This window comes from Amblyomma americanum, chromosome 4, assembly GCF_052857255.1.
Source record: "Amblyomma americanum isolate KBUSLIRL-KWMA chromosome 4, ASM5285725v1, whole genome shotgun sequence".
Classification (NCBI taxonomy): domain Eukaryota; kingdom Metazoa; phylum Arthropoda; class Arachnida; order Ixodida; family Ixodidae; genus Amblyomma; species Amblyomma americanum.
Window position 1 is genome coordinate 64,673,425 of NC_135500.1, and position 12,921 is coordinate 64,686,345.

At 50.4% G+C, this 12,921-nt stretch overlaps 1 protein-coding gene across 1 annotated transcript in view; it reads left to right on the forward strand.

The window, feature by feature from the left end:
• The first annotated feature begins 220 nt into the window (after positions 1 to 220).
• LOC144129537 (glutamate receptor ionotropic, delta-2-like) overlaps positions 221 to 12,921 on the forward strand; it is a 33,005-nt gene continuing 20,304 nt past the window's right edge. Inside the window, exons 1-3 of the mRNA XM_077663687.1 lie at positions 221 to 252; positions 447 to 629; positions 12,293 to 12,383. Coding sequence (XP_077519813.1) covers positions 221 to 252; positions 447 to 629; positions 12,293 to 12,383 — 306 coding nt within the window. The remainder of the gene's footprint in view (positions 253 to 446; positions 630 to 12,292; positions 12,384 to 12,921) is intronic.

Genomic DNA, 12,921 nt, shown 5'->3' on the forward strand with positions numbered 1-12,921 from the left:
AGTTCGCGTGTACACTGGTAAAGAAGTCTGTCTTTACCAGAAAACCTGAAAAAAATATAAACCTGGGACGGTCATGTCACTTGGGGCAGCACTGCCCAACCGGCACCTCCCGCGTTTACCTCCAGAACTGCACTGCGTTTGTCAGATGCGCAGGGGCGTGGTCATGATCGAGAATGTACCCATGTGTTCACGGGATATAGGTGCGGGTATCGGCGTCGGTATGGGGTGGCAAGGGGCCAGAGGTTATGGAAGGTAAGCAACGGGTTTGATAATGGTGGCGTGCATTGCGCGAGGGAGAGAGATTAAGTCTGTAGCGTGTGCGGGTTTGCGAATCCCGAAGAGTCCAATATATGCCGCCCTGTTTTCGTGCCAGCCAGACGAAGGTACTCTGTGTGCCGATGTGCCTGTGTAAGTTCTTGTATAACGTTGCGCATTCCTAATTTTAGGAGCGTCTCCGTACTAGTGCTGCGGAACGTGACGCAGCAGCGTGTCCTGAAGAGAGCTTTCCCGCGCCGTTTCCTCCCTCAGTACAAGCCGCACTTGGAGGTCCTGAAGGGCGAGACCGGCGACCGTCTTGTCGGACTGCTGGGTGATGTGCTCGAGGCGCTGTCGCTGTCGCTAAGCTTCAAGTGAGTACACCGGCCCTCCCAGAGCCATGTGTGCTTGACCCATCACCCCAAGACCAACATGTACGCATTTAAGTGCCGCAAGGGCGAGTTCTCTATTCTGCAAATTTCGTTCTTTGTAATGGAATGATTGGTTGAGGAGCACGGTTACACCCTACTCAATACCGTAAGCCTCGTTTCACAACCGATCGCACATATACCAGGTGTCCCAGCCAAATGTAACTAGGCTAGTGAGGACAACTGAAGAATTTTGGTAGTCGTGCGCCTTAGCCTGTAATATTTTTCGTATATAAAAGTTAGTTGTTCGCCAGGATTAACTTCCTGACGTTTAAATTTTGGCTTCGAGAAGAAATTCGGAATTCAAAAGTTGTGCATCACTGAAAAAAAGACGGCAGAAATGTTTGCCACAATCCAGCGTTTACAGTCTTTGTTGACGGCTTTGAAAGAAAGAAAGAAAAAAAAGGGACGAGGACAAAAGGCAAAGGAACGAACACCACACCATGGGCAAAGACTGCCGATTGTTTTTTTTTTTGGAAGCGCAAACATAAGACACAAAGGTCGGAACCCAGGCACGCGACCACCTTTGTCACTGGCTCAGATGCAGATAAGAAAAGGTTGGAAAAACAACAAAATCACATCAAAATCACGTATCTTTACTGAAGGCCAGGTGAGACAAGGTAAACTGATAACGCGCCACAATGCGCTACATGTGAAAAATCATCAACGGAAACAAATCAAGAATGTAAAGATTGCAAGACGTCTCGTGCTAAAAAAAAACAGGAGTAAAAGCGAAGGGTGAAGGCAGAAACCGACATGGAAACTAGACAGTCAGAATACAAAACAACAGTCTACAAAAGTAAAGGCGAAGATGATGGAATGGGGACCAACAATCATCCGGAGTAGAGGTGAATGTGAGGGCTGTGAAATAAAAGGTCATGACAATGGATAACAACAATGGTTGGGGAAATAATGGTTGCGTATTGAAATAAATTAAAAACCAAGAAATTATTGAAACCGCGTCCTGACAAAACCGAAAGCAACGGTCATAAAAACAGCACGTGGAAAAGTTGCCAAAAACTTTAAACATGGCCTTCCAGAAAAGCGGTTTCGTTTAGTAAAAGTGTAATAGACGTGCTGACACAGCTGCCGTTAGAGTTACGGATGCAAAAAGCTTGCACGATCTCCCTTTCAGTCGTGTCACTTCATCTGAACAAAAAGGAAATTTCTTCCAGGATAGGTCTGCAAAGAATCTTTTTCCTGCCCTCATCCTTGCCTTTGCATCAATTGCAATGTTTGGCCACGTGGCCTCCTGAGTTTTCCTTCACTGCCAAGTTGTGCTCGCGTGCCCGTTCATTGAAACACCGGTTTGCCCACGGTAGAACTGGCCGCAGATGAGAGGGAAATCGTATACGACCCCCGACGTTCACTAAGTGAACTTTTTTCTGTGGTTCTTGGTACACTGCTGCCTTATATTCTTTTCTTTTGTCACCAAAGGGCACACATTGCTGAGTTTGCATGTCGCCGAGAAAACGATATTTACCCCGTAACGGCTGGTCACTTTTTACGTTATGCGATACGCGATGAATGTAGGGGATAAGCTGCAATCGATTTTTCTTGAAAGTGTCTTTTTGCTCTTTCCCGCTTTTATTTTTTGCAGTAAACGTTCGCACGTGCTAGTGATTAGGTGTCTAGGGTATCCCACAGAGCGAAAGCGCAGCGCTTGCTGAGTGAAGCTTCTTTCCATTGCATGTACACAGGATTTTCCCAGGGCAGACTGTCAAGGCAGACTGGGCAGACGCTTCACAAGCTTGGAATGCGCTCTTTCAAATGGCAGTGGGGTCCTCTTAGTCCTCGAGTTGTGCGCCCAGCAAATATTCTTGTCCGAAAATTGGAGCTTTAAGTCCAAGAACTGCAAGCAGTCATTTCTCGGCAACACGTGGGTAAGGCCTGAGGGAAAAGATGCGAACATTTCAACAATGCTACTGACGACGTCGTCAAGCTTACAATCTGTGGACAGGTTAAGTATAACAAGGTAATCGTCGACATAGTGAAAAGTGCGCAAAATATGCTGACCAGAAAGACGTTGTTCGACGCGCCGAATGGACAATATAATATACACAGTTTCATAAGAAAATACAAAATTGCGAAAAGGTACATTTTTCCGCGATTTTGGCTGGAGACTTCAATCTGAGGTAGCCTGAGTAGAACTACAGAAAAGCGCACATTTGGTAGCCAACATTACTAAGGTTCGGCTCAAAGATTCTGATCAGACCAATTTTTGTTATTTAAAGTGAGCGCCCTCGCCACCGGTCACATTTCCCGTACTGCCACTCCACTGCATGGTACGCTTTCATCGGTTGCAAGAAGGCATAAACCGCAGTTTCTTTAACGCGATTCAAACTCCGAAGACAACATAGTCAGATAGCCAGGGTGATCAAGTGCATCACGAGACATCGCCAAGGCATGACAGGATGATACCCTCTGGCTGGTCCAAGCTGTAGTGATCAGGAGAGTGACCTACAGTCTCCGCTATAACACTCTAAACAGGAGAGAGGAATCCGAAGTGTAAGTCATCATCAAAATTGCGCACAAGAAGGCCCTGGGCCTTCCCCTCAACACCTTCAACGAGCGTTTAGCGGCTCCAGAGCTTCGCAACAGCTGCAGAGTGCCGTCGCAAGCAGTCTTGACTTCTGCCTGCAAACTACACAGCAGGCAAGGGCATCCTCCACAGGAAAGTTAGCGCAGAGGATCTACACGCCCTTAAATCACAGAAATCTTTCCTCCAACAGTCCAGAAGTCATATCAAAATGAACCCGATATCAAAACACATGCACCCTGAGCTGCACGCGGGAAGACGGCGCACCCGAGTCTCGCGGCTGAGGACCAAACTATAAAAGGATCCACATGCCATATATGTGAGCGCCACGGAGTACCCGGATAGGGGCGCATACTCCATGGCATCCGCCGACCATCAACTTTCTTTCACCTTCGCACCTTCGGTGAAGGCAGAGAGCCCGGTGCAGCGAAGACCATAGCCGCAGTTCTGGTCATGAAACACCAAGACGAACTCGGCAAAGACAGCGCACGTCATTACGGACTTGCAACGGGCTTGTCGCAGCTTCACAGCAGGCAGACTCCCACATAAAGGGGCTACCATATAATAGGTCCTACCTTTACACAACAACATCAAATGACATGGATCCCAGACGATGAGAGACTGGAAGGGAATGAGAAGGACATTGCTCTAGCTCGGGCGCTAATTAACAGAGCGGAATATCCCACCCCGCCCTCTCCCACATCACTCCTCTCCTAGTGAAAAGAACACCTCGGGACCCAGCGCCATAACGCAGAGTCTACTCCTACCATACAGCAATCTGAGCTGAGCTAGAAGAAGCAGCATGGAGACAAATCCGAATACATTCATTCCAAAACCTCTATAACTACAGCAGAATGTATGCAACACAACGCCCCGACTCCCTTCCACATTTCGCGGGTGTGCGGGAGCAAACCCCGAAAACCTTAAGGCGCCACACACAGTGGAATGCACATGTGACCAGCGATGCCCTGAATGCCCAATAGGACCTAAACCAGTAGGTTCGCGGGAGGACCAACGCCAGTCAAATCCTGGAAAGAAGGAAGCACCCACCAAGCTGTAGAGAAGCACTAGTACAGTTGTCCACAGACTAGTCTAGAGCGCTTGAACTCTGTGCCGTCTGCATTCCGCAGCTCGCATAGCGACGTCTAGCTGCAGCGCCTGGTTCGAGATAGCGCAGGTCTACAGCGAGCTAGAATACTGGTCTTCAAGTTCACCGTACACATGTCTGACGCTAAGGCGATATTCAAAGCTACCTCGAACCAGGCGCTGCCGCTGGACGTCGCTCTGCGCGCTGCGGAGCGCCGACGGCGCGGAGTTCGAACGCTCTAGACAGGTCTGTGGAAAGGGAGTATAACGTCATAATAAAGGGTCTTCTCTCCCGCTAGCGCGATAACGTTAAGGCTCCCGTTGTGCAGAAAACTCGACGTCGCTGCTGTCGGCGCTGTGAGCGAAAAACAGGTAGCTCACCTGCAACCAAGGTCACGTGATCTTGGGACGTCTTCACAACCTGCCCACTATGGCAGGTGGAAACCTGCCCTCTGGAGCGTGAGCACATTGTCCACTGTAGCAGGTGTCAGTTAAATGAATGACTGGCGAGGCTGCTCAGGAAGAGTAACCTGGGTCTCAAAAGCCCCACCGGTGGCTTTGAATTAGCCACCTGCTGGAGAAGTGGAGCGTAGCTTAACCGCTGCAGCATTACACCAGTAGTGGCATGATAATGGCGGAGGATGACCGTGTCTGCGAAGTGAGACTCAAAGAGGACGCTATGCCGCTTGAAGGGACCCATTAACCCTATTAATGGGCGTACATTTAAGCTTAAGTGCCCCATCAAATTTTTTATGCTCTACATTTCACAAGGACGGCGAGAGCTTTGAAAACTCAAGTTATTTCCTTCCCAAGTAACTGAACATGCGAGTTCACGGCCAGTGCACGCGTTCTCGGTCTCGTTGTGCAGTGTTGGGTAACTTCATCAAATACAGGTGCCGCGTTCTTCGCGTCGCCACACAGCAAACTTGCGCGTGTTTTCAACGTACATAACTCACACTGTCATTTACCCTAGGAAGCGCCGCTTGTTACGGTAAGCACGCTGCAGCGTTAAACTAAAGAGATAAGGCATCTGACTGTACTAGATGTATGATTAGGAGGGGCAAAGATTTCTTTATTTTTTTTGGCTGTTGCAACTTCATGTGTTTTCGAAGTGCGCGTTCGCGCACCTTTTATCGCCTTATCTGGCGATCCTTCAGACCTGCTGCGTTTTTATGGAGGAAAAACGCTAAGGCGCCCGTGTGCTGTGCGATGTCAGTGCACGTTAAAGATCCCCAGGTGGTCGAAATTATTCCGGAGCCCTCCACTACGGCACCTAATTCTTCCTTTCTTCTTTCACTCCCTCTCTTATCCCTCCCCTTACGGCGCGGTTCAGGTGTCCAACGATATATGAGACAGATACTGCGCCATTTCCTTTCCCCAAAAAAACCAATTATTATTATTCAGACCTTCGGACTATCACCACTAACACGTGCTCCTTCCTATCTTCCGGCCACTAGGCTACTCATAAATACGCCCTACACCTATGATAAAAAAAAGGTTCATTTTTGGTTCTACTGACTACGCTGCGGCTACCGTGGTCTGGCGTTACTGCGAGCACGCCATTGTTATGCTACAGTGGCATAAGCAATTTGTTGCTTCCTATTCATTAGGCGAACAACTGCCCTTACAGCATCTGGGAACCCGGTGAAACATAAGGGCTCTGGGAAAGAGAGAACAAGAGAAAGGAGAGCGCAGCAGTGTTGAAACGCTGTCATCTAGAGACTTGCTCTTCTGGCAGTAACTTCTTGTTACCACTGTTCCTTGGAAACACAACGCGTAAGCAACACTGGAGCAGACTACACTAATGGGTGGGGAAGCGTGAACGCCTGAACATACAACTACGCGGCGGAGGATTTTGAGGAGCGGTGTCCTCGCATAGTGCAGAGAAGTGGCAATACGGGGTAATGCTGAGTACTGGCCACGCAGCCAGACGCTCAATTTCAAAAATTGTTGTCTTTATCACATATATTAAGGAGCCTAAATTAAACTTTAAAGGAAAAAGGTGTGAAGACGACGACGCGAATTAAACGAAGAATAAAGAAGAGGAAGAAGCATTCGTTGAGGTGGAGAGAGATGATTGGTGGAGAAGCATTCGGTGACGTGGAGAGAGATGACGTGGAGAAGAGAAGAAGACGACGACAAGACATACATGGACTAACACCGAGGCTATAAAAGGGCGAGTGAGAGCGAGGCCCGGGGGGAACAGCAGAGAAGCGGAGGCTCCGGCAGGTCAGGGACACATCGGCTGGAAGAGAGCGACGCCGGCTACTGCTCCGGTGAGCTCGCGTTCTACGACATCGCATCGTGGACATCCTGCCGTGCCTGAGCCCGTTCCGGGGAGTAAACGGAGGACGATACCACCTGCTACGGCCAGGGGTGTCTCCAGCGCTATTGCAACCCATCCGGGTGGTGCCCCCAACGCCAACAACACCGGTGATATGCTTGGGTATCGGGACCGAGGTCTTCACCGCATGACGATGAACTCTGCAGACGACGGAGGGAAGCCTTCAGGAGGGTTGGAAAACTTGAAGGTTTATTTACATATTTACAAGAGAAGCAGGGAGACCAAAAGTCAGAGACGAAGTGCCGTGAAACCAGCCAAATCGCGGCTTAAATACAGTGGATATTCCCTAGGCACCTAGCTAGGGAAACCGATGGCTGATCAAGCGTCCAATGGGCAGACACACTCCTCATAGTCTCTTCCCTAACCCCGTGACCGCTCCGCCCCCACAAACACGTGCACAGGCGATAAGGAATCCTGGCGCCTTGAGGTCCTGGAAAGCTGCTTCCGACCGGTTGAGCAGGTGCATAAGGTCGTTGGCTTTGTAGGCGGTGATTCCCTCCGTGAAAAGATGCGTCCTGACGGCCCCGGGCATTCCAGAGGGTAAGATGAATCAGCCGTGTCCGGCCCCGCTTTGTCTGGCCGCGCAAGTGCAAGCGAGCGAGGCGGGTCCGGCGCCTTTGTTCGGGTCTTTCTGCAGGCCCACGTGACGGCGCAGTTCGGGAGAAATACCGCATTCCATACTCCGGACGAAGGGATGAGAGGCCTGTCGTCACAGCTCACCGTCGCCAGGAGCCGTTCCTAATCCTCTTCTCAGGACGACAGCACCTTTAGTCAAACATAGTTCGATGGCGCCTGCCGGGCTCGTCTGTTCCCGCTGTCGGGGCCTCCGATCACAACAATCCGTCCTCCGCCAAGAAGACGCCACGAAGTGGTTGCAGCTGGTCGGTGCACCACGAATGGGTGTCAGAGTCCCTGTCGGCCCCGTAGTAGTCCGTCCACTTGACCTTCACAGCTGGCAAGGGTCCTCAACGGAGCATTAGCGATCAGATCTGAGCTCAGCCCCTACCTCCGGCTAGGCAGCACGCGGCCAGCCTCAGAACATTGCCAGGTCTTTAATACAGAGCAATATGGCTGCAAATTTTGGATGACTTGACCCTCGCCAACAGCTCACGTCCGGAAGTCTGCTGAACCAAAACTAGTTCCTCTTTGTTTTTCCTTTTTTCGCAAAAGACATGCATCTGAAATTTGGTAAGAAACCCTTTTTTTTCGACAATGAGGTAGGTACAGAGAAGCAAGAAAAAAAAACAAAAACCAAAAATGATAGACGGTAGCCTTTCTCGAGCATTAGGGCATTTTACGCCAGATTATGCAGGAAAGCTACGACTGAGACCGTCGGCATTCCCGTTTTCCCGCCCTTTTCGGTAGCGGTAGCCCGACTGAGTCACTGGTAGAGGACCGACTACGTCCCCCACCAAACGACGGAAGGGTTCGCTAATCACGGGCACTAGCTTCATCGGAGCCTTCCTTAAATCCCCTGGCTTTCCGACACGCTGACAGGTGTCGCAGGACTTTACAAACTGCTTGACATCCCTGACGCAGCCAGGCCAATAAAAGTCCTGTAGAAGCCTAGCTTTAGTTTTCTACACTCCAAGGTGACAAGACCAACTCCCACCATGGCACAATTTAAGGATGCCTGCGCGGTATTTCTGCGGCACCACGAGCCGATCCAACTGGACCCCCTTTGAGTCCTTGTACTCGGCGTCGCATCTGTTCCTGCCGCGAGTCTCTCCGCTCGTCTCAGAAGCATCGCCTCCTGGGTTTGCCCCTGCCTGACCCGTCGTGGGAGAGCCTTCGTTCTTCCTACGATTTACTCCAGCTGCAATCTCGCGAGCCTTCGCACGAGTGAGCGCCTGGATGGTTCGATCGCCGAAACTACGACCCTCTTCTTGGAGCATCTGCTCCAACCGATTTGAAAAGAGGTACGGAAATTTTTCCGGCAGATTCGGTGATACCGCTGCCTCCGTTTCCAGAACGCCAAACGGGCCCTCTATTCTAACTCGTGCGATCGGCAAGCACGCGCTATTCTCTTCGGCCACCTGCCTAATCCCTGGACATTCCCCAGTAAAATCAGCTGCGTTCACGTACGTGGGGTGGATTACGTCCATGGTGGCCGCGGAGTCCCTCAGAACCCGGCACGGTTTTCCATTAACCTGCATATCTTTCAGGTAAGGCTCTAGCAGGCACATGTTCTCATCGCCCGCCTCCACCAAGGAGAGAACGATTTCCTGCTTCCTGCAAGCGTGGGCGAAGTGACCGGGCTCGTGACAACGGAAACACACTGGTTTCTTTCTGGCTTCAAAAGCCTTATCCCTCTCTTTTTCGGTCGCCCCCTTTGTGGGGTTGCTTGATTCTGCTTTGTGGCCCTCGTACCGCTGCCAGTTGCGGCTTGCTGCCCCTCCTGTCTGGATCCGTGGAAATTTTTTTTCTACTTTGGAGCTTACGTGGGCACGCGCACCCTCTGCTACGCGCTTGGCATAGAACTCTTCGGCCAGCTCTGCTGCACTTTTTAGGGTTTTATTTCCCGGCCTGTCCTGCACCCACACGCGCATTTCTTCTCTCAAAGAGCCAAAAAACTGCTCCAGGCAGATCACCTCTATTACTTTATCGTGAGTTCCGTAAGCCTGTTCTCCCTTTAGCCATTCCTTCAGGTCTGCCTTAAGGTTATACGCAAAATCCGGGAATGACTGGTTAGGCTTTTTCTGGCTTCCCTGAAGCGGCGCCGAAAGGCCTCTGCGGACAGGGGATACTTTTTTAGGAGTGCTGCCTTTACATTAGTATAGTCTGCCGCCTCTTCTTTTGCCAGACGCGCGAGTACTTGGGCCGCCTCACATGAAATAATGGTCGGAAGTTTCTGCGGCCAAGACTCGGTCGGGAACTCGCAACTTTTACATGCCCGCTCAAAGTTCACGAGAAAGAGCCCTATGTCCTCTCCAAATTTGTACGGTTGTAAGAGGTCCTTTATTTTTATTTTTGATGCTGCCTGGCTTGCCACTGTGTTCGGCACCTGTAGCCTAGTGCGTTCTGCCTGTGCAGCCTGAGCTATCTGTAGATCGAGCCGTTTTTTCTCGATCTCTCTTTCAAGCTCTCTTTCCTGCTCTTCGCGCTTCCTTTCGTGCTCCCTTTCCTGCTCTTCGCGCTTCCTTTCGTGCTCCCTTTCCTGCTCTTCGCGCTTTCTTTCGTGCTCTTCGCGCTTCCTTTTTCTTCATACTCTCGCTTCTTTTGTTCCCTTTCCTTCTCCAACTCCTCCTTAATTAGCTCCCAACATTCTACTATCTCCTCCTCGTCCGCACCGAAATCCTCAATTGCCCTGATCAATTCAGGTTTTCTACGGATCGACCCACAATCAATGCCCAATTCACCGCATACGAGAACTAGGTCTGGTTTGCGCAGCTTCTTCCAGTCCATGACTATTTAAGCAACTGCAAGTCTCTACTCACGTGGTCAGAGGAGCCCCGGCTGCCTCTTATACCAACCTACGATTACCTAGGCTAAAAATCTTCCAAAGTTGTAAAACCTGGCAATGCTCCAAGAGAAAGACCGCACACTTACCATACCAGAGTCAGGACCAGGCGCAGACCATCCCACCGCTGCCACCAGTTGATATGCTTGGGTATCGGGACCGAGGTCTTCACCGCATGACGATGAACTCTGCAGACGACGGAGGGAAGCCTTCAGGAGGGTTGGAAAACTTGAAGGTTTATTTACATATTTACAAGAGAAGCAGGGAGACCAAAAGTCAGAGACGAAGTGCCGTGAAACCAGCCAAATCGCGGCTTAAATACAGTGGATATTCCCTAGGCACCTAGCTAGGGAAAGAGGTGGCTGATCAAGCGTCCAATGGGCAGACACACTCTTCATAGTCTCTTGCCTAACCCCGTGACCGCTCTGCCCCCACAAACACGTGCACAGGCGATAAGGAATCCTGGCGCCTTGAGGTCCTGGAATGCTGTTTCCGAACGGTTGAGCAGGTGCATAAGGTCGTTGGCTTAGCAGGCGGTGACCCCCTCCGTGGGAAAGAGGCGTCCTGGAATGTGGTTTCCGACGGGTTGATCATGTGCATAAGGTCGTTGGCTTTGTAGGCGGTGATTCCCTCCGTGGAAAGATGCGTCCTGACGGCCCCGGGCATTCCAGAGGGTAAGATGAATCAGCCGTGTCCGCCCCCGCTTTGTCTGGCCGCACAAGTGCAAGCGAGCGAGGCGGGACCAGCGCCTTTGTTCGCGTCTTTCTGCCGGTCCACATGAGGGCGCAGTTCGGGAGAAATACCGCATTCCATACTCCGGACGAAGGGATGAGAGGCCTGTCGTCACAGCTCACCGTCGCCAGGAGCCGTTTCTAATCCTCTTCTCAGGACGACAGCACCTTTAGTCAAACATAGTTCGATGGCGCCTGCCGGGCTCGTCTGTTCCCGCTGTCGAGGCCTCCGATCACAACACCGGCATCATCTCCACGGGCGCTTGGATCTGGAGCTTGTACGACGCAGCCAGCGACGCCAGCCCGAGCACGTCGAACGCCGCCTCGACGCCGCCTACGAAATCCATACAACGCCGCAGCCGCACCGAACCAACCGTGAGCATGAACGCCGACCACGAATAGTATAACGCTAGTAGTAGACGCTGGTAGTAGTGTGCATTCATAGTGTTTGTGCTTTGTGTTAGTTTTGTTAGTTTTGTGTTCTAGTGTGTGTGCCACGTAGGGTGTATTAAATGTGAGTTTGTGTGGGTACACCCGTCGTCTAGTCCATTCTTTCGGTCCGAGTGTTATACGGAGAGATCCGTGACAGTCTTGCCTGAAGCAGATTGGTCCGATCAAGACTTGGCAGTTGGCACAAATGCCAATTATTCTAAATATAAAACGAGCTGTTTCCTATACTGTTATTTAGACCATCTCAGGGGGAAATTTACTGCGAATTCGAGACGAAATGCGCTTTTTGCAACAGTTTTTTGTATGCACTTCATTACGTTCAAGTTCAGATATTTTTAAAATGCTGCACGCGTTTCTCATGCAAAGGTTTTGTAGTGATTAAAAAAGTACCGTACTTAAAGAAAATCGTAAAATTCTACAATTGACGCTGATATATTGTTAACTAAAAGACCTAAAGGTTCCGTACTGCTGCTTTTTTCTATTCAATACGAATGCGCAACAATTCATTGCCCAGAAACAACGGGAAGCGGAAAGAAAAAAGAAAGGAATTTATTCGTGGTTCCTCTAATGAGAGCTATTTTGTGGTCTCAAATGGAAAATTCAAAGGGCTGTCACATGACTCAAAAAACGTGTTGTCCAAATATATTCTGGCAAAATACTTTTTACAGCAATATAGAAAGCCACAAATATTCTGAAAGAAATCGGGGAGGGTCGAATGCTAACTCTGGTGCGTTTCGCGTCGTCAGAGGAGAACGGGTCGTCTGTCGCTGCTCGAGACGGGTAAAGAGAACCCTGTCGCTGTAAGGCTGAACCCGCGGCCCGTTTTGACCCGTTGTCGGAAGGAAGGAGAACCAGCGCGTGTTTTCGTGCACCACTCGGTCAGTACTGCAAACGAACTCTGGTCGGTCGTCAACGGTCAGCAGCGGGTTTCGCGCCCAAAACATCATGGTTTCGGATTGTTTCCTGACTGTGGACGGCTGTTCGTCCTCTGTGTTACAGCTACAGCCTGCAGCTGGCCGCCGACCGGTCTCTGGGAAACGTGCTCCCCAACGGCACAGCCACGGGTCTCGTTGGGCGCCTTCAGCGAGACGTGAGACCAGCTCGATTTCTTTCATCCTCTCACCTCTACGCGCATACGATCCGGCATCCTACAGTGCGCGCATCCGGTGCCAGCAGTTAGCACATACCAGTTGCTAATTTGGTCGCTTTGCACGCGTCCAAGGATATTAAAGGAAATTCCGCATATATGGGCAAATTGAACAGGATCAGCAGCAAAATAAAATGTTAACGCATTCAAACAATCCACCGAGCATCGTCCAAGAGTTTCCTTTCATATCTAATGCCCATATATGCGACATTTATATTCTATATATTCCATTTATAGATTGCGGGGAGTCCTCATACGAACACGAGCTCTGGTTTGAGCTTGTTCACGTTGTTGCATGGCTATCGGAAGCAGCTCGAAAAGACTAGGACGAACAGAGATGCTAACAAGACAGGTTCTGCACTCCCAACACTTTATTGAGAGCCACAAGCATCTTTTTAGGAGCAATCCAGGACCCACGTGGCACCAGAAAACCTGGTAATAGGACACACAGCAAAGAAGTCTTCATGTAGAAACACCATCC